We start from the raw sequence: 20,833 nt of genomic DNA, 5'->3' as shown, positions 1-20,833 counted from the left end.
GACTTATTTTGCCTGCAGATCTTTGCAGCCAATGATAAGAGCCATTTTAGACTTCTGAGTTTGTTAGTTTCACTTAAATGGAAAAGCAGAGTGTAATGCAAAAAAAAGTCTTTTAACTCATGAAGCATGTCTGTGAGCGCACTGTAACAACTGAAGGCACTCAGGTGATCAACATGGTTATCAACTCAGATCATTTCACATTTGGACATTAGTGACTATAGAGTCACAGAACAATGTTCAGAGATACTTTTGTAAGAAAATCAACTAGAATCATCACCATGAAAGGGTCATGTCCCCCCTTTTATTGTAGAAACCCAACCCATCTCTCCCAGCAACCTTAGCTGTATATAAGAGGAGCAAGAGAGAGAGAGAGGCAGAATTACAGAGTGTCAGAGTGACGGACAGAAATACAGAAAAAGCACAGCAAGTTCTGATATACTGCGGCGCACAATCCACGTCGACATTGTGAGTTAATCTTCCTACAATCCTCTAATGGTTACCTTAAAAATTGTATGTAAAATAATCTGTGTTCTCGCTTAAGAAAAGCACATTCATGTAGCTTTACTCTTATTCATAATCATTTCATAGCTGTGCACATTCAACGTTCAATTCTGGTTTCCGGCCTGAATGAGGAAGTTCAAATTGTAAAACAGTCAGTGAGGACAAAGTGTGGCACTCTTATTCATAAACCATTCTTGTGGTCGTTCATTACGACAGTTTGATTAGTAACATATTTAGATATGTCATCCTTGTACCTACTACAACATAAAAATGATTAATAGGCATTTCATAGCTGTGCACATTCAACGTTCAATTTTGGTTTCCGGCCTGAATGAGGAAGTTTAAATTCTATAACAGTCAGTGAGGGCAGGGTGTGGCACTCTTTGTGCATTAACAAGCCATATATAAAAACATTAAAAAAAAATAGCATTAGCAATTCTACAATTGAAGACTAGTGTTCACTCTACTGTATTTTTGTCCAAATTAATTTACTACTCAACCTGATGCACATCTCAGCAAATACAGCGAATATAGGAGAGATTTCAAGTTGCAGAATGAAATTATTTTGCCTACATGTCAGTACTTGGCTGAGGGGTTTGTGAATCGCATTATTTACATGTCAATGTGCTTATTCATCCTAGTCAGTACATCAGCGATCAGTCCAACCTGTTCTAACCTGAACTACTGTTATTCGTAATTATGTCTTCATTATCAGTGAAGATGGATATTTGATATCATCATTAATACTTTCTGAACTTACAAACACGAGATTTCATCATTGTACCTCCTTGTAAAACCACAGATTTCCTGCACAAGTGTTGAATTGTGGTTGCCAGCCTGAATGAGGAAGTTCTAAATCTCACTAGTTGGTAAGGGCAAGGAATGGCACTCATACCTTTGCACAAGTGAGTCCAGTTATTGTCATTATAATACAGAGCAAAAGAAAAACAAAGTGCTACAACAATACATTTGCAAGTCATCTAAAACATTATATCATTAGCATTTGCAACATTCATATATAGTCAGAGAGTGTCGTGTTGAGTTTTGATAGGTGTAGTTCACCCCTTGTCGACATTGTAAGTTGATTTTTGTACAATCCTCTAATATTTACATTAAAATTGTATAATATTGTAAAATAATAAGTGTGCTTAATTAACAGACGAACATCCATGTAGCCCTACTCTAATTCATAATCCATTCTTATGGTTATATGATGTCATCATAATGAACATTTACTTACAAACACAATATTTCATCCTTGTACCTGCTACGACCAAAAATGATTTTATATTTCACAGCTGTTCACATTCAAAGTTTAATTCTGGTTGCCGGCCTAAATGAGGAAGTTCAAAGTGTAACCCGTGTGTGAGGGCAAAGTGTGGCACTTTTTGTGCATTATCAAATCATCTAGAATTCAGGACCAGTGTTCACTCGACTGTATTTGTGTCCAAATTAGATATACTACTCAACCAAATCAAATCATATATAGGAGAGTTGTGTAAATGATTTTTGCATACCTGTACGTGTCAGTACTTGGCTGAGGGGTTTGTGAATCACAGCCTCGGTGATAAATGTCACCTCTAGTTGTACAGTAATGTATGTAGCCATGTAGATGGTTTCTGATTTAGTTGCCGTCAGGATAGAATTATCTACCATCTGTACCCATACCCAAAAGCACTGAAAAATTACCCTTGAAGATGAAATAAACTTAATGAATCTTAAATTGTCATGATAGCTTTTGGCAGCTTGTCTAATGTTTAAAATGGCACCAAATGTTGTAACAGTAACATCATGATTTTGTCTTTTCCACAGGTACTCTGAAGCAAAGAAATGGATATCTTTGAATCCTTGCTTTTAGCCACACAACTCAAAGTGACAGTCCCCCCAACAGAAACACATCCTATAATACAGTGTATTAATAACAAGGACACCAAGAAGCTGAAAAAATTACTAAAGGACAACACCATCAATGAAGTTTACCCAAGCAGAGAGTGTAACAACTATATAACTCCACTGATTGCTGCTGTTGTAAATCACAATAGGGATATTTTTACTTTCCTACTACAAGAGGGTGCAGACCCAAATAAGGCTTCCCAAACTGGCCTTACAGCTTTACATTATGTCTCACTATCCAATGCACCACTTCTTTTTGTGGAGAAACTGCTTGAAGCAAAAGCTGATCCAAATGGAGGGATTCCCATTCATCTAGTCACACCGCTGCAAACTGCCGCCGTCATTGGCAGAGACGATGTCATGAAAGTGCTCATTTCTGCTGGGGCATGGGTAACATTGTTACCTCGCACTGATCCTGAACAGATTATTCACAATCAAAAAATATCTCAGATGATTCATAACTTTGCATCAAAAGGAGATGAATTATGCTCCAAAATGAGATATTTTTTGGATATGGAAATTGCTCTGCAATCAGGGGGACCACCTGACAAAGTGTTCAAAACCTTTGACAGTCACATGTTGCTGGAGAATCCTCAGAACCATCTGACCATGATCGAAGTACTTTTTAATTTAATTGGGCCAAATACAGAAAAATACCGCCAGGGATGTATCAAATGGCTGAAAGCCACTGGAAATCTGAGCTTCTACATTGCAGGTGTAGTCAGTCGCTTTCCAAACATTCCCCAGGAATATGAGAATCAAGCAATTACTACTTCATATGCAGTTTTCTGCACAATGGAAGACATACCAAATGAGCAAGCTTTGGCTATAATCCCCCAACTACTGAACCAGCTTTGCTCAAAAGAGAGACCTGATATATGGCTATGTGTTCTGCAAACACTATATGTGATAACACAGAAAACAAAAGGCATGAATGGCTGGGATCCCAACTTTATTGAGAAGTTATGTAAGACAGTTGCTCCTTTTGTAAAGGCTGAACACTCCTCTGGCATTAGAGCCTTCACGTATGGCATATTTGCAAACTTGCTTTCAGTTGAACATGCAGCCAACATCTTTACATCTGTGGGGATAACTTCAGTGCCTGAGGACATACTGACATTTGCAGATATGAACATGAATGACAAGCTGAAAGAAGTCCTCAGACGACTGAACAATCATTTCAGCAAACCAAACTCAGAATGTGAGGATGTTGCAGCCTCACCTGGATCCAAGAAGAAAAAGAAGGAGAAGTCCGAAAAGCAAGAAGACCCAAATGATGAAGTGTGCACTGATCTAACAGCGGCTCCTGTTGTGAAGTCAACTTCAAATGTGATGCCATTCCACTGCGACGCCACTATGTCATCAGTAACACACAAATGGCTACAAATCAGCAAGAGGTGGAGAGGGAAATTAGAGAAGCTTCTGAGCACTGATGAAAGTAAAGTAACCACAATTGACAGCATGATTTATGTGAATGATGCAGAATTCCGCATAGCGAAGGGAAGTGATGGTACTGAAGTCTTCTTGGGGCTGAGAGATGATGGCACTGAAGTTGCTATTAAGAAAATGACTAAATGCAACTATCAGGTGCTGAAGAATGAGGAAGTATTTCTACGACTTCCAGGGCTTGATCATCAATCTATTGTACGATATGTTGATGCTGCGGATGATGAGAACTTTGGATATCTTGGTCTTCAGCTTTGTGAATACACCTTGGAAGAATACATCAGAAATATTGATGGTGTTCTCCAGAAAATGAAACTTGTCTATCAGGTTCTCGAGAGTTTAAAGGTGCTTCATTGTCTAAGTCCTCCAATTCTCCACCGGGATCTCAAACCACAGAATGTTTTGATCGGTAAGACAAGTTAAAAATATACTGAAATGAAGGAATTCACTATCTGAAATTAAGAAAAAAAAAAATATATATTTGAATTTTTAATCATCATGCATAATTTTCAGAGTTTGTCTACCTGATTTGTCCTGCAGATGTTAACGGGAGGGCAAGACTAGCTGATTTTGGCATAAGTAGACGGTTAACCAAAGGCCAAACAACTCATCGCACAGGCAGTGCAGGAACAAAATGCTGGATGGCCAAGGAGACTTTAGCAGAAGAAGGTGACATACCATACAAGTCAAACACTGACATACAGGTGAGTTGTTCTGCTTAACAAACTTGATTGATGACTTGGTGAAAAATACTTCCTTAACTGTTAAAATGTTCTGTTCATTCTGAAGGTGGCAGGGATGCTCAGTTACTATATCCTCTCTGGAGGACACCATCCTTTCGGCGACAAATCCTCGAAATGTGAGAACAACATCGATGAAGGGAGGTACAGTTTGGACCATGTTCAAGATGTGGTGGCAAAGGATCTCATTGAGTGGATGATCAATGAAGAACCAAAGAACAGACCTAAAGTGGAGGAATGCTTGAGTCATCCCTTCTTCTGGACCTCTGAAAGGTAAGAAAGGCTTGATAGATTGATAGATTGATAGATTGATGAATTCAAATTGAAAGTCGTTGTTACCTGATTTTTTTTTTTTTCTAAAAAAAGTTTTTTCAAACTTCCAGTCTCATCTCAAAGTCATTTATGGTGTTTCACTCAGTTGTACACACAAGAAGTAATGGAAGTGAAGTAGTGGTGTGAAGAATGACACAAGACTGAGAGTGTAACAGACATGTCTACGAGGCACAGCCACGCTTTGGGCTGAATGCTAACGTTAGCAGGCTTACATGCTCAAAAAGACAATTCTAACAAACTAATGTTAAGCAGGAATAACCATGTTTACTATCCTAGTTTAACATGTTAGCATGCTAACATTTGCTGTTGTGTTTCTGAGTATCATTCATGTCCGCTGCTTTGGTATGTGAAGAAATCCAAAGCATACCAGGCCTGTCTTGCCTACTTAGGCTGCATTCACACCAGATCAGGAGTTGCGACGATTGGCTGCAGGGTTGTGCAGAGGTCTTGGTAAGTCACTAAAATGGCCCATTAACTGCGACGATTAACATCTTTTGTTTCCTTATAACTGGGTTGTACACTTCTGGATCGCTGGTTATGTACTGCCTTTTTTTCGGCCCCCTTGCGTCGGTCACAGCCCAAACGCACAACCCCGATTCAAAATGAATGGAAAAACCTGCATTTTTTGTCGCACCGTCTGATCTGGTGTGAATGCAGCCTTAGGGTTGCTATGATTGGACAACTGCTGCTTGGAGGAGGGGTTTAGCGAATGGTCCGTTTCCATCACTAACATTTTCAATGAGTATCATATGAGAATGTTTTAAGGTTCTGTTTATTTTGCAATTCATATATCGTGAAATAATTTTTTTTATTTTTTCAGGAGAGTTGAATACTTGAGAAGGATTGGCAACAGGGAGGAGGTGGCAAACTGTCGAAAGGCTGACCAGGAACTGGTTTCTTCATTGGAAGAATGTGCCAGGGATGGATCCTTCAAACAGTGGAGAAATGAGGTGACTGCAACATAACAGCTGTAACTTTTGCATTCCAGTTTTAATAATTGTAATTTATGAGTAATTATTTTTGGTGTTGCAGTTTCCACCAGAGTTGGTCCAGAAGATGGATGCCAAGAAAAAAGCCTACCCAGACAACACACTGGGATTACTGCGCTTCATACGAAACCTCCATGAGCACTAGTGAGTGAAAGGGATGCAGGGCCTTAAAATGTACATAAATGGAAATCTATAATACAATAATTATACAAATTCATTGATTTGTTTTGTTTACAGTGCCAAGGATGCAGCCCAAGTTGATGTGATGAAGATATTTCCTGATCTCTTCGGATGTGTTTACAAGTTTGCCAAGACCCGACACTGGAACTCAGAGACCCCCTTGAAGGAAATGTTTCGAACAGAAGACATCAGCACCAGCTTTACAAGGCTGTCCATCAGCCCTGATGAGGGTCTTGGTGTCCCAGTTCAAGAGACTCAACCCAGTGACTTGAAGTGAAGTCAACTTCAAAAAGGATCAGGGACTTCCAAAATGACTTTAGAGTCTTATAAGCAGTCAGAGGAAAAAACAAACGCAAGCAATTCTGATGTGATAGTTTTTAATAGTTATCATGTCCAGCCAAGGTTTCATAGCAAGGTTTTAGCAGCACTAGGTAACGAGACTGCACAAAAAGGAAGTCCAATATGTCTTGACATCATCAGACTTATCATAAAAGGAAAAGCACAGGTGTTACTTATAACATTAACAATGGCTCTGTATCCAAGTAAGCCATGACAGTGTGACAGTGAGCCAGCATGAACAATACCAGGACCCTGAAACTGAAGAGACTAAAAGGAATTCAGCCATCAGTCATTTTATTATTTACACTTGTATTTTTCCTGCCGCGACAACATGTCTTCTGTGAAATACGCCTGTAAGGTTTTGCAAATGTTTTGTGCATAGTAACTATTTCCCAAAGGCTGGTGAGTAGATTATAAGATGCTGTACTGTAGTACAATTTTTTAAGGACTTTCTCTTCACTTTAGTATTTTTTTATTTTTATAATTTTGCTTGATCATTATCATTATAAGGAACCATTGTACTTTTATTTTGTTACATTTATCTGATGGCTTTAGTTGTGACTTACCTTGAAACATTGAAAGTTATCATATGTAAGATATTTTTTTTTTTATTCCTGACGTATTTTTACCACTATACTTTTTTTTTATATTACAATTTATTTTTTTTATTCTTGTATATTTCTATGATATCACTTCGTTAAATTGTTGTTATTTTTTCCACAAATAACAGAGCATGGGACAAATAGTGTTTTGAGTGATTTTAGTTTCTTGAGCTGTTTTTGATCACCCCATTGGACCTGTCCCTTTACCTGTTGTCATAGCCTCTCAGAAGTTTTATTATTTCAGAACAATTGTGAGAGGAATAAAGAGGTTGGGCATATAGTCTGTTATGTGTAAATACTGAATGTGGACTTATTTTGCCTGCAGATCTTTGCACCCAATGATAAGAGCCATTTTAGACTTCTGAGTTTGTTAGTTTCACTTAAATGGAAAAGCAGAGTGTATGGCAAAAAAAGTCTTTTAACTCGTGAAGCATGTCTGTGAGCGCACTGTAACAACTGAAGACACTCAGGTGATCAACATGGTTATTGACTCAGATCATTTCACATTTGGACTTTAGTGACTATAGAGTCACAGAACAATGTTCAGAGATACTTTTGTAAGAAAATCAACTAGAATCATCAAAGTGAAAGGGTCATGTCCCCCCTTTTATTGTAGAAACCCAACCCATCTCTCCCAGCATCCTTAGCTGTATATAGGAGGAGCAAGAGAGAGAGAGAGAGAGAGGCAGAATTAGAGAAAAATCACAGTAAGTTTTGATAAACTGCAGCGGACAATCCACGTCGACATTGTAAGTTAATCTTCCTACAATCCTCTAAAGCAGTGGTTCTCAAACTGTGGTACGAGCTCTCTGTAGTGGCACGCGGAGGAATCTCTGAAATATGTATTTTTAAATGAATAAGAAATAGGGCTGACCCATAACTCCTATTTTCATCGTCATCATATGAACATCCGCGATGAACACATCGCAAAAGGAATCAGAACAATCATTATATTTAGGGATGGTTAACGTAACTAGGTATTAAACTGTCTAAAAGCTGCTCTCTGTCGGAGCATCAACACACAGTCAGTCTGAGAACAGCTGATCAGAGACGGCTACAACTACTCGTTACTGTAAGTTCAATACAACTTTGCAAGTGTAAAGCCAAGACACGTCATCATTACACATGTTCAACAAGCATGAACATGATGAGACTGTTAAACATGGAGGAATACAGCAGCGTTTCAGTCTGCTCTGTCTGCTGTCTCTCTGTAGACAGACACAGGTAGCTCTTCGACTAACAGCTAACTGTTAACACGTGTAAGTTATTGAGTTGAGTTGTGACTGACTTTAGTTCCCTCTAGTGAGCAGTGATCCAGTGTTCAGTGTCCGGGGAGTTTATTGTGAAGGAACAGACTGTGAGCCTCTGTGTTATTAATTTATTATCTTCATAAAGTATCATTAACCCTCATAAACCCTCATGAACCCTCATTAACCCTCATAAACCCTCATTAACCCTCATAAACCCTCATTAACCCTCATAAACCCTCATTAACCCTCATTAACCCTCATAAACCCTCATTAACCCTCATCAACCCTCATTAACCCTCATTAACCCTCATTAACCTTCATTAACCCTCATAAACCCTCATTAACCCTCATAAACCCTAATAAACCCTCATTAACCCTCATTAACCCTAACCCTAACCCTCATAAACCCTCATAAACCCTCATAAACCCTAACCCTAACCCTCATAAACCCTCATGAACCCTCATTAACCCTCATTAACCCTCATGAACCCTCATAAACCCTCATGAACCCTCATTAACCCTCATTAACCCTCATAAACCCTCATGAACCCTCATTAACCCTCATAAACCCTCATTAACCCACATGAACCCTTATTAACCCTCATGAACCCTCATTAACCCACATGAACCCTTATTAACCCTCATGAACCCTCATTAACCCACATGAACCCTCATTAACCCTCAATAACCCTCATGAACCCTCATGAACCCTCATGAACCCTCATAAACCCTCATTAACCCTCATGAACCCTCATTAACCCTCATAAACCCTCATTAACCCTCATAAACCCTCATTAACCCTCATAAACTCTCATTAACCCTCATTAACCCTCATTAACCCTCATTAACCCTCATAAACCCTCATTAACCCTCATTAACCCTCATAAACTCTCATTAACCCTCATAAACCCTCATAAATCCTCATTAACCCTCATTAACCCTCATAAACTCTCATTAACCCTCATTAACCCTCATAAACCCTCATTAACCCTCATTAACCCTCATTAACCCTCATAAACCCTCATTAACCCTCATAAACCCTCATTAACCCTCATAAACCCTAATAAACCCTCATTAACCCTCATTAACCCTCATTAACCCTCATTAACCTTCATTAACCCTCATAAACCCTCATAAACCCTCATAAACCCTAATAAACCCTCATTAACCCTCATTAACCCTCATTAACCTTCATTAACCCTCATAAACCCTCATAAACCCTCATTAACCCTCATTAACCTTCATTAACCCTCTTAAACCCTCATAAACCCTCATAAACCCTCATAAACCCTCATTAACCCTCATCAACCCTCATTAACCCTCATTAACCCTCATAAACCCTCATTAACCCTCATTAACCCTCATAAACACTCATTAACCCTCATAAACCCTCATTAACCCTCATTGACCCTCATAAACCCTCATTAACCCTCATAAACCCTCATAAACCCTCTTAAACCTTCATTAACCCTCATTAACCCTCATTAACCTTCATTAACCCTCATAAACCCTCATTAACCCTCATTAACCCTCATAAACCCTCATTAACCCTCATTAACCCTAACCCTAACCCTCATAAACCCTCATAAACCCTCATAAACCCTCATAAATCCTCATTTATTCTCATGAACCCTCATAAACCCTCATTAACCCTCATAAACCCTCATAAACCCTCATGAACCCTCATTAACCCTCATAAACCCTCATTAACCCTCATTAACCCTCATAAACCCTCATTAACCCTAACCCTAACCCTCATAAACCCTCATAAACCCTCATAAACCCTAACCCTAACCCTCATAAACCCTCATTAACCCTCATGAACCCTCATTAACCCTCATTAACCCTCATGAACCCTCATAAACCCTCATTAACCCTCATAAACCCTCATGAACCCTCATTAACCCTCATAAACCCTCATTAACCCTCATAAACCCTCATTAACCCACATGAACCCTTATTAACCCTCATGAACCCTCATTAACCCACATGAACCCTTATTAACCCTCATGAACCCTCATTAACCCACATGAACCCTCATTAACCCTCAATAACCCTCATGAACCCTCATGAACCCTCATGAACCCTCATTAACCCTCATAAACCCTCATTAACCCTCATGAACCCTCATTAACCCTCATTAACCCTCATTAACCCTCATTAACCCTCATGAACCCTCATGAACCCTCATAAACCCTCATTAACCCACATAAACCCTCATGAACCCTCATTAACCCTCATGAACCCTCATGAACCCTCATGAACCCTCATAAACCCTCATAAACCCTCATGAACCCTTATTAACCCTCATAAACCCTCATAAACCCACATGAACCCTCATAAACCCTCATAAACCCTCATGAACCCTCATGAACCCTCATAAACCCTCATAAACCCTCATGAACCCTCATTAACCCTCATAAACCCTCATTAACCCACATGAACCCTTATTAACCCTCATGAACCCTCATTAACCCACATGAACCCTTATTAACCCTCATGAACCCTCATTAACCCACATGAACCCTCATTAACCCTCAATAACCCTCATGAACCCTCATGAACCCTCATTAACCCTCATAAACTCTCATTAACCCTCATGAACCCTCATTAACCCTCATTAACCCTCATTAACCCTCATGAACCCTCATTAACCCTCATAAACCCTCATTAACCCACATAAACCCTCATGAACCCTCATTAACCCTCATAAACCCTCATGAACCCTCATAAACCCTCATAAACCCTCATGAACCCTCATGAACCCTCATAAACCCTCATGAACCCTCATTAACCCTCATTAACCCTCATTAACCCTCATTAACCCACATGAACCCTCTTAAACCCTCATAAACCCTCATGAACCCTCATTAACCCTCATTAACCCTCATTAACCCTCATTAACCCTCATTAACCCTCATTAACCCACATGAACCCTCATTAACCCTCATTAACCCTCATTAACCCTCATAAACCCTCGGCTCCACCAGCTGAAGCTGAAGCTGCAGTAGGCTGTGTCGTCTCACTGTTTAGGTCAGTTTGTCACATCTCTTGTAAACTGATCAGCTGAAACCAAACAGCTCCTCTTCACTCTATCAGCCCTAATGTTAGCTGGAGTAGAGGGAGGAGGACAGAGGACAGGATAGGACAGAGGACAGGATAGGATAGAGGACAGAGAGAGGAGGACAGAGGACAGGATAGGATAGAGGGAGGAGGACAGAGGACAGAGGGAGGAGGACAGGATAGGACAGAGGACAGGATAGGACCTAGGACAGGGGAAAGAATAGGACAGATGGAGGAGAACACAGGACAGAGGGAGGAGGACAGGATAGGACAGAGGGAGGAGGACAGAGGACAGGATAGGACAGAGGACAGAGGGAGAAGGACAGAGGTAGGAGGACAGAGGACAGGATAGGACAGAGGGAGGAGGACAGGATAGGACAGAGGACAGGGGAAAGGATAGGACAGATGGAGGAGAACACAGGACAGAGGGAGGAGGACAGGATAGGACAGAGGGAGGAGGACAGAGGACAGGATAGGACAGAGGACAGAGGGAGAAGGACAGAGGACAGGATAGGACAGAGGGAGGAGGACAGAGGACAGGATAGGACAGAGGGAGGAGGACAGAGGGCAGGAGGACAGAGGACAGGATAGGACAGAGGGAAGAGGACAGGAGGAAGGATTGAAACTGACTGATGTCTGTGTTCTTCAGTCTTTATAAACTTCATTTAGTATTTTCATGTCAGGAATATGATTTATTTTATGAACATGTTAGATTGTTTCCAGTGAGATATTCAGGAGTTCATATGGTGACTTTAATGTTGTAAACATTACTGTTGCTGCTCTAGAAACAACATTTAGCCCAGTTATATTTTAAATACAGTATATTTATATGTATAGCTTATATACACACTTCAATATTTCTTTATTTATCGCAAGTCATATCATCATCGCAATATTGAACAGTGTTATTGCACATGGCAGATGTTCCTCATCTGGTGCAGGCCTAGTGTGAGAGGCTGCCCCTCAAGTAGTATGAGAGTTGTGTGGAAGAGTTTCAGTGCCAGTTCTAGTGCTCCTCTTTGTACAGCGTGGATGTGGCTGACAAAAGTCAACAATTGTGGTTTCCGGCCTGAATGAGGAAGTTCAAATTGTATAACAGTCAGTGAGGGCAGGGTGTGGCACTCTTTGTGCATTAACAAGCCATATATAAAAACATTAAAAACAAAATAGCAATAGCAATTCTACAATTGAAGACTAGTGTTCACTCTACTGTATTATTGTCCAAATAAATTTACTACTGAGCCTGAAGACAGGAGGACAGAGGGAGGAGGACAGAGGACAGGAGGGAGGAGGACAGGGGGAGGAGGACAGGATAGGACAGAGGACAGGATAGGACAGAGGGAGGAGGACAGAGGGCAGGAGGACAGAGGACAGGATAGGACAGAGGGAGGAGGACAGAGGACAGGAGGGAGGAGGATAGGGGGAGGAGGACAGAGGACAGGATAGGACAGAGGACAGAGGGAGGAGGACAGAGGACAGGAGGGAGGAGGATAGGGGGAGGAGGACAGAGGACAGGATAGGACAGAGGACAGAGGGAGGAGGACAGAGGACAGGATAGGACAAAGGACAGGATAGGACAGAGGGAGGAGGACAGAGGACATGATAGGACAGAGGGAGGAGGACAGAGGACAGGAGGGAGGAGGACAGGGGGAGGAGGACAGAGGACAGGATAGGACAGAGGACAGAGGGAGGAGGACAGAGGACAGGATAGGACAAAGGACAGGATAGGACAGAGGGAGGAGGACAGAGGACATGATAGGACAGAGGGAGGAGGACAGAGGACAGGAGGGAGGAGGACAGGGGGAGGAGGACAGAGGACAGGATAGGACAGAGGACAGAGGGAGGAGGACAGAGGACAGGATAGGACAAAGGACAGGATAGGACAGAGGGAGGAGGACAGAGGACATGATAGGACAGAGGGAGGAGGACAGAGGACAGGAGGGAGGAGGACAGGGGGAGGAGGACAGAGGACAGGATAGGACAGAGGACAGAGGGAGGAGGACAGAGGACAGGATAGGACAAAGGACAGGATAGGACAGAGGGAGGAGGACAGAGGACATGATAGGACAGAGGGAGGAGGACAGGAGGAGGAGGACAGAGGACAGGAAAGGACAGAGGGAAGAGGACAGGATAGGACAGAGGACAGGATAGGACAGAGGGAGGAGGACAGGGGACAGGATAGGACAGAGGACAGGAAGATAGAGGGAGGAGGACAGAGGACAGGAAGACAGAGGGAGGAGGACAGAGGGAGCAGGACAGGAGGACGGAGGGAGCAGGACAGAGGACAGGAGGACAGAGGGAGGAGGACAGGAGGACGGAGGGAGCAGGACAGAGGACAGGAGGACAGAGGGAGGAGGACAGGAGGACAGAGGGAGGAAGACAGGAGGACAGATGGAGGAGGACAGAGGACAGGAGGACAGAGGGAGGAGGACAGTGGGAGGAGGACAGAGAGAGGAGGAAAGGAGGACAGGAGGACAGAGGGAGGAAGACAGGAGGACAGAGGGAGGAGGACAGAGGGAGGAGGAAAGGAGGACAGGAGGACAGAGGGAGGAAGACAGAGGACAGAGGGAGGAGGACAGAGGAAGGAGGACAGGGGACAGAGGGCGGAGGACAGGGGACAGGACAGCATAGGACAGAGGGAGGAGGACAGGATATGACAGAGGACAGGAGGACAGAGGGAGGAGGACAGAGGGAAGAGGACAGGAGGAAGGACTGAAACTGACTGATGTCTGTGTTCTTCAGTCTTTATAAACTTCATTTAGTATTTTCATAGGACAGAGGGAGGAGGACAGAGGACAGGATAGGACAGAGGGAGGAGGACAGAGGGCAGGAGGACAGAGGACAGGATAGGACAGAGGGAAGAGGACAGGAGGAAGGATTGAAACTGACTGATGTCTGTGTTCTTCAGTCTTTATAAACTTCATTTAGTATTTTCATGTCAGGAATATGATTTATTTTATGAACATGTTAGATTGTTTCCAGTGAGATATTCAGGAGTTCATATGGTGACTTTAATGTTGTAAACATTACTGTTGCTGCTCTAGAAACAACATTTAGCCCAGTTATATTTTAAATACAGTATATTTATATGTATAGCTAATATGCACGCTTCAATATTTGTTTATTTATCGCAAGTCATATCGTCATCGCAATATTGAACAGTGTTATTGCACATGGCAGATGTTCCTCATCTGGTGCAGGCCTAGTGTGAGAGGCTGCCCCTCAAGTAGTATGAGAGTTGTGTGGAAGAGTTTCAGTGCCAGTTCTAATGCTCCTCTTTGTACAGCGTGGATGTGGCTGACAAAAGTCAACAATAAGTAATATTCTTATTAGGAATAAATTTGCCTCGGGAGTGAACTGTGCATTGCTGAATAGGGTAGGCCTACGCTACCGTATTTTAACATCGGTCATAATGGTGATACTTGGAGAGCCAAATATTTTCTGAGGTGGTACTTGGTGAAAAAAGTTTGAGAACCACTGCTCTAATGTTTACCTTGAAAACTGTATTGTGAAATAATCTGTGTTCTCGCTTAAGAAAAGCACATTCATGTAGCTCTACTCTTATTCATAATCATTTCACAGCTGTGCACATTCAACGTTCAATTCTGGTTTACGGCCTGGATGATGAGGTTCAAATTCTATAACAGTCAGTGAGGGCAGGGTGTGGCACTCTTTGTGCATTAACAAGCCATATATAAAAACATTAAAAAAATAGCATTAGCAATTCTACAATTGAGGACTAGTGTTCACTCTACTGTATTTTTGTCCAAATTAATTTACTACTCAACCTGATGCAGATCTCAGAAAATCCAGTGAATATAGGAGAGATTTCAAGTTGCACAATGAAATTATTTTGCCTACATGTCAGTACTTGGCTGAGGGGTTTGTGAATCGCATTATTTACATGTCAATGTGCTTATTCATCCTAGTCAGTACATCAACGATCAATCTAACCTGTTCTAACCTGAACTACTGTTATTCGTAATTATGTCTTCATTATCAGTGAAGATATTTGATATCATCATTAATACTTTCTGAACTTACAAACACAAGATTTCATCATTGTACCTCCTTGTAAAACCACAGATTTCCTGCACAAGTGTTGAATTGTGGTTACCAGCCTGAATGAGGAAGTTCTAAATCTTACTAGTTGGTAAGGGACAGGAATGACACTCATACCTTTGCACAAGTGAGACCAGTTATTGTTTTCATTATAATACAGAGCAAAAAGAAAAACAAAGTGCTACAACAATACATTTGCAAGTCATCTAAAACATTATATCATTAGCATTTACAACATTCATATATAGTCAGAGAGATTGTCGTGTTGAGTTTTGATAGGTGTAGTTCACCCCTTGTCGACATTGTAAGTTGATTTTTGTACAATCCTCTAATATTTACCTGAAAATTGTATAATATTGTAAAATAATAAATGTGCTTAATTAACAGACGAACATTCATGTAGCCCTACTCTAATTCATAATCCATTCTTATGGTTATATGATGTCATCATAATGAACATTTACTTACAAACACAATATTTCATCCTTGTACCTGCTACGACAACAAATGATTTTATATTTCACAGCTGTTCACATTCAAAGTTTAATTCTGGTTTACAGCCTAAATGAGGAAGTTCAAAGTGTAACCCGTGTGTGAGGGCAAAGTGTGGCACTTTTTGTGCATTATCAAATCATCTAGAATTCAGGACCAGTGTTCACTCGACTGTATTTGTGTCCAAATTAGATATACTACTCAACCAAATCAAATCAAATATAGGAGAGTTGTGTAAATTATTTTTTGCATACCTGTACGTGCTGGTACTCGGCTGAAGGGTTTGTGAATCACAGCTTCGGTGATAAACGTCACCTCTAGTTGTACAGTAATGTATGTAGCCATGTAGATGGTTTCTGATTTAGTTGCCCTTAGGATAGAATTATCTACCATCTGTACCCATACGCAAAAGCACTGAAAAATGACCCTTGAAAATGAAATAAACATAATGAATCTTAAATTGTAATGATAGCTTTTGGCAGCTTGTCTAATGTTTAAAATGGCACCAAATGTTGTAACAGTAACATCATGATTTTGTCTTTTTCACAGGTACTCTGAAGCAAAGAAATGAATAACTTTCAAGCTTTGCTTTTAGCTGCACAACTCAAAGTCACAGTCCCCCCAACAGAAACACATCCTATAATACAGTGTATTAATAAGAAGGACACCAAGAAGCTGAAAAAATTGATAAAGGACAACAACATCAATGAAGTTTACCCAAGCAGAGAGAAGAATGATTATATAACTCCACTGATTGCTGCTGTTGTAAATCACAATTGTGATATTTTTACTTTCCTACTACAAGAGGGTGCAGACCCAAACAAGGCTTCCCAAACTGGCTTTACACCTTTACATTATGTCTCACTATCCAAAGCACCACTTCTTTTTGTGGAGAAACTGCTTGAAGCAAAAGCTGATCCAAATGGAGGGATTCTCAGAAAGATAATCACACCACTGCAAACTGCTGCCATCAATGACAGAGATGATGTCCTGAAAGTGCTCATTTCTGCTGGGGCAGAGGTAACATTGTTACGTCTCACTGATCCTAAACATAATATTCACAATGAAAAAATATCTCAGATGATTCATAACCTTGCATCAAAAGGAGATGAATTATGCTCCAAAATCAGATATTTTTTGGATATGGAAGTAGCTGTGCAATCAGGGGGACCGCCTGACAAAGTGTTCAAAACCTTTGACAGTCACATGTTGCTGGAGGAACCTCAGACCCATCTGACCATGATTGAAGAACTTTTTAATTTAAATGGGCCAGATGCAGAAAAATACCGCCAGGGATGTATCAAATGGCTGAAAGACACTGGAAATCTGAACTCCTACATTGCAGATGCTGTCTGTCGCTTTCCAAACATTCCCCAGGAACATGTACCTCTGGCCATTGGTAGTTTATATACGGTTTTCTGCACAATGGAAGACATACCAAATGAGCAAGCTTTGGCTATAATCCCCCAACTACTGAACCAGCTTTGCTCAATAGAGATACCTGATATATGTAAAGTTGTTCTGCAAACACTATATGTGATCACACAGAAAACAAAAGGCACAAATAGCTGGGATCCCAACTTTATTGAGAAGTTATACAAGACAGTTGCTCCTTTTGTAAAGGATGAACACTCCTCTGGCATTAGAGTCTACACGTATGGCATATTTGCAAACTTGCTTTCAGTTGAACATGCAGCCAACATCTTTACCTCTGTGGGGATAACTTCAGTGCCTGAGGACATACTGACATCTGCAGATATGAACATGAATGACAAGCTGAAAGAAGTCCTCAGAAGACTGAAAAGTAATTTCACCAAACCAAACTCAGAATGTGAGGATGTCGCAGCCTCACCTGGATCCAAGAAAAAGAAGAAAAAGAAGAAGAAAAAGAAGGAGAAGTCCGAAAAGCAAGAAAACCCAAATGATGAAGTGTGCACTGATCTAACAGCGGCTCCTGTTGTGAAGTCAACTTCAAATGTGAAGCCATTCGACTGCGACACCACTACGTCATCAGTAACACACAAATGGCTACAAATCAGCAAGAGGTGGAGAGGGAAATTAGAGAAGCTTCTGAGCACTGATGAAAGTAAAGTAACCAGAATTGGCAGCATGATTTATGTGAATGATGCAGAATTCCGCATAGCGAAGGGAAGTGATGGTACTGAAGTCTTCTTGGGGCTGAGAGATGATGGCACTGAAGTTGCTATTAAGAAAATGACTAAATGCAACTATCAGGTGCTGAAGAATGAGGAAGGATTTCTACGACTTCCAGAGCTTGATCATCAATCTATTGTACGATATGTTGATGCTGCGGAGGATGAGAACTTTGGATATCTTGGTCTTCAGCTTTGTGAATACACCTTGGAAGAATACATCAGAAATATTGATGGTGGTCTCCAGATAAAGAAACTTGTCAATCAGGTTCTCGAGAGTTTAAAGGTGCTTCATTGTCAAAGTCCTCCAATTCTCCACCGGGATCTCAAACCACAGAATGTTTTGATCGGTAAGACAAGTTAAAAATATACTGAAATGAAGGAATTTACTATCTGAAATTAAGAAAAAAAACAATATTTGAATTTATAATTATCATGCATAATTTTCAGAGTTTGTCTACCTGATTTGTCCTGCAGATGTTAACGGGAGGGCAAGACTAGCTGATTTTGGCATAAGTAGACGGTTAACCAAAGGCCAAACAACTCATCGCACAGGCAGTGCAGGAACAAAATGCTGGATGGCCAAGGAGACTTTAGCAGAAGGTGACATACCATACAAGTCAAACACTGACATACAGGTGAGTTTTTCTGCTTAACAAACTTGATTGATGACTCGGTGAAAAATACTTCCTTAACTGTTCAAATGTTCTGTTCATTCTGAAGGTGGCAGGGATGCTGATTTATTATATCCTCTCTGGAGGACAACATCCTTTCGGCAATTCCTTTGAATGTGAGGGAAACATTTATAAAGGGAAGTACAGTTTGGACCATGTTCAAGATGTGGTGGCAAAGGATCTCATTGAGTGGATGATCAATGAAGAACCAAAGAACAGACCTAAAGTGGAGGAATGCTTGAGTCATCCCTTCTTCTGGACCTCTGAAAGGTAAGAAATGCTTGATAGATTGATAGATTGATAGATTGATGAATTCAAATTTAAAGTCATCGTTACTTGATTTATTTATTTTTTTATATGGGATGACCTTGTCAGTCGTTTAGTGGGTCTACCACTTCAGTCCAGAGTGAAATATCTCAACATTTTCTGAATGGAATGGCGCAAAATTTGGAAGGCTACGAACATTCATGGTTCCCAGTCAATGAATAGCCACAAGCTGGCTTGAGCCTGTTATTATATTATATCATATCATCCTGGCTGCATCCTACTGCCTCAAAGATCTCCAAAACTCCTATGTCTTTTGCATGTCTTTGTGGTCTCCCTGCGATGAAGTGTACAAATTGTATGCAAACTTCCAGTCTCATCTCAAAGTCATTTATGGTGTTTCACTCAGTTGTACACACAAGAAGTAATGGAAGTGAAGTAGTGGTGTGAAGAATGACACAAGACTGAGAGTGTAACAGACATGTCTACGAGGCACAGCCACGCTTTGGGCTGAATGCTGACGTCAGCAGGCTTACATGCTCAAAAAGACAATTCTAACATACTAATGTTAAGCAGGAATAACCATGTTTACTATCCTAGTTTAACATGTTAGCATGCTAACATTTGCTGTTGTGTTTCTGAGTATCATCATGCCCGCTGCTTTAGTATGTGAAGAAATCCAAAGCATACCATGCCTGTCTTGCCTACTTAGGCTGCATTCATACCAGATCAGGAGTTGCGACGATTGGCCGCAGGGTTGTGGCAGAGGTCTGTGCAAGTCACTATAATGGCCCATTAACTGCGACGATTAACAACTTTTGTTCCCTTATAACTGGGTTGTACACTTCTGGATCGCCGGTTATGTACTGCGTTCGCACCGTCTGATCTGGTGTGAATGCAGTCTTGAGGTTGCTATGATTTGACAACTGCTGTTTGGAGGAGGGGTTTAGCGAATGGTCCGTTTCCATCACTAACATTTTCAATTAGTATCATATGATACTTTTTCAAGGTTCTGTTTATGCTGCAATTCATATATCCTAAAATAAACTTTTTCAGGAGAGTTGAATACTTGAGAAGGATTGGCAACAGGGAGGAGGTGGCAAACTGTCGAAAGGCTGACCAGGAACTGGTTTCTTCTTTGGAAGAATGTACCAGTGATGGATCCTTCAAACAGTGGAGAAATGAGGTGACTGCAACATAACAGCTGTAACTTTTGCATTCCTATTCTAATAATTGTAGTTTATGAGTAATTATTTTTGGTGTTGCAGTTTCCACCAGAGTTGGTCCAGAAGATGGATGCCAAGAAGAAAGCCTATCCAGACAACACACTGGGATTACTGCGCTTCATACGAAACCTCCATGAGCACTAGTGAGTGAAAGGGATGCAGGGCCTTAAAATGTACATAAATGGAAATCTATAATATAATAATTATACGAATTCATTGATTTGTTTTGTTTACAGTGCCGAGGATGCAGCCCAAGTTGATGTGATGATGATATTTCCTGATCTCTTCGGATGTGTTTACAAGTTCGCCAAGACCCAAGGGTGGAACTCCGAGACCCCCTTGAAGGAAATGTTTCGAAGAGAAGACATCAGCACCAGCTTTACAAGGCTGTCCATCAGCCCTGATGAGCGTCTGGGTGTCCCAGTTCAAGAGTCTCAACCCAGTGACTTGAAGTGAACTCAACTTCAAAAAGGATCAGGGACTTCAAAAATGACTTTAGAGTCTTATAAGCAGTCAGAGGGGGAATAAAACGCAAGCAATTCTGATGTAATAGTTTTTAATAGTTATCATGTCCAGCCAAGGTTTCATAGCAAGGCTTTAGCAGCACTAGGTAACAAGACTGCACA

General features: G+C 41.0%; 2 protein-coding genes across 14 annotated transcripts in view; both read left to right on the top strand.

Moving 5' to 3' along the window:
* The window catches only part of LOC119481960 (serine/threonine-protein kinase/endoribonuclease IRE1-like), a 41,197-nt gene extending 34,633 nt beyond the window's left edge, over positions 1-6,564 (top strand). For 4 of the 10 annotated variants that reach the window (XR_005205334.1, XR_005205333.1, XR_005205335.1 and 1 more), the window contains one exon: positions 1,528-1,539. Coding sequence is in view for 6 of the 10 variants with exons in the window: in XM_037759303.1 (XP_037615231.1) it covers positions 3,692-4,249; positions 4,381-4,544; positions 4,630-4,853; positions 5,734-5,863; positions 5,946-6,046; positions 6,140-6,359 (1,397 nt within the window). In the remaining 4 variants the exon portion in view is untranslated. Of the gene's footprint in view, positions 1-1,527; positions 1,540-3,654; positions 3,668-3,691; positions 4,250-4,380; positions 4,545-4,629; positions 4,854-5,733; positions 5,864-5,945; positions 6,047-6,139 lie in introns of those variants that run through there. The other 6 variants (XM_037759301.1, XM_037759300.1, XM_037759305.1 and 3 more) reach the window with 4 other exon arrangements.
* LOC119481959 (serine/threonine-protein kinase/endoribonuclease IRE1-like) lies at positions 340-20,727 on the top strand. Of its 4 annotated transcripts, XM_037759292.1 has the most exons (8): positions 12,528-12,533; positions 17,620-17,640; positions 17,827-18,393; positions 18,521-18,681; positions 18,767-18,987; positions 20,038-20,167; positions 20,250-20,350; positions 20,444-20,727. In XM_037759292.1, coding segments are annotated over exons 1-8 (1,422 nt in total). In that variant the 5' UTR covers positions 12,528-12,532; the 3' UTR covers positions 20,664-20,727. The 4 variants fall into 4 exon arrangements, with proteins under 4 accessions (XP_037615217.1, XP_037615220.1, XP_037615218.1 ...); XM_037759289.1 differs by lacking the exon at positions 12,528-12,533 and adding an exon at positions 340-465 and having other exon boundaries at positions 16,440-18,393; XM_037759290.1 differs by lacking the exon at positions 12,528-12,533 and adding an exon at positions 15,436-15,525 and having other exon boundaries at positions 16,440-18,393.
* Positions 20,728-20,833: the final 106 nt, after the last annotated feature.

The sequence above is a fragment of the Sebastes umbrosus genome, chromosome 22, assembly GCF_015220745.1.
Source record: "Sebastes umbrosus isolate fSebUmb1 chromosome 22, fSebUmb1.pri, whole genome shotgun sequence".
Lineage (NCBI taxonomy): Eukaryota > Metazoa > Chordata > Actinopteri > Perciformes > Sebastidae > Sebastes > Sebastes umbrosus.
The sequence above is the reverse complement of the archived record's forward strand: the minus strand, read 5'-3'. Positions and strand labels throughout refer to the sequence as shown.

What these genes read in the sequence shown, in the direction of transcription:
- LOC119481959 (XM_037759289.1), top strand. Translation starts at nt 16,458, where the DNA reads ATGAATAACTTTCAAGCTTTGCTTTTAGCTGCACAACTCAAAGTCACA. An exon ending in AGTCAAACACTGACATACAG is followed by an intron (nt 18,682 to 18,766) that starts GTGAGTTTTTCT and finishes TTCATTCTGAAG; the next exon opens with GTGGCAGGGATGCTGATTTA. An exon ending in TTCTTCTGGACCTCTGAAAG is followed by an intron (nt 18,988 to 20,037) that starts GTAAGAAATGCT and finishes AAACTTTTTCAG; the next exon opens with GAGAGTTGAATACTTGAGAA.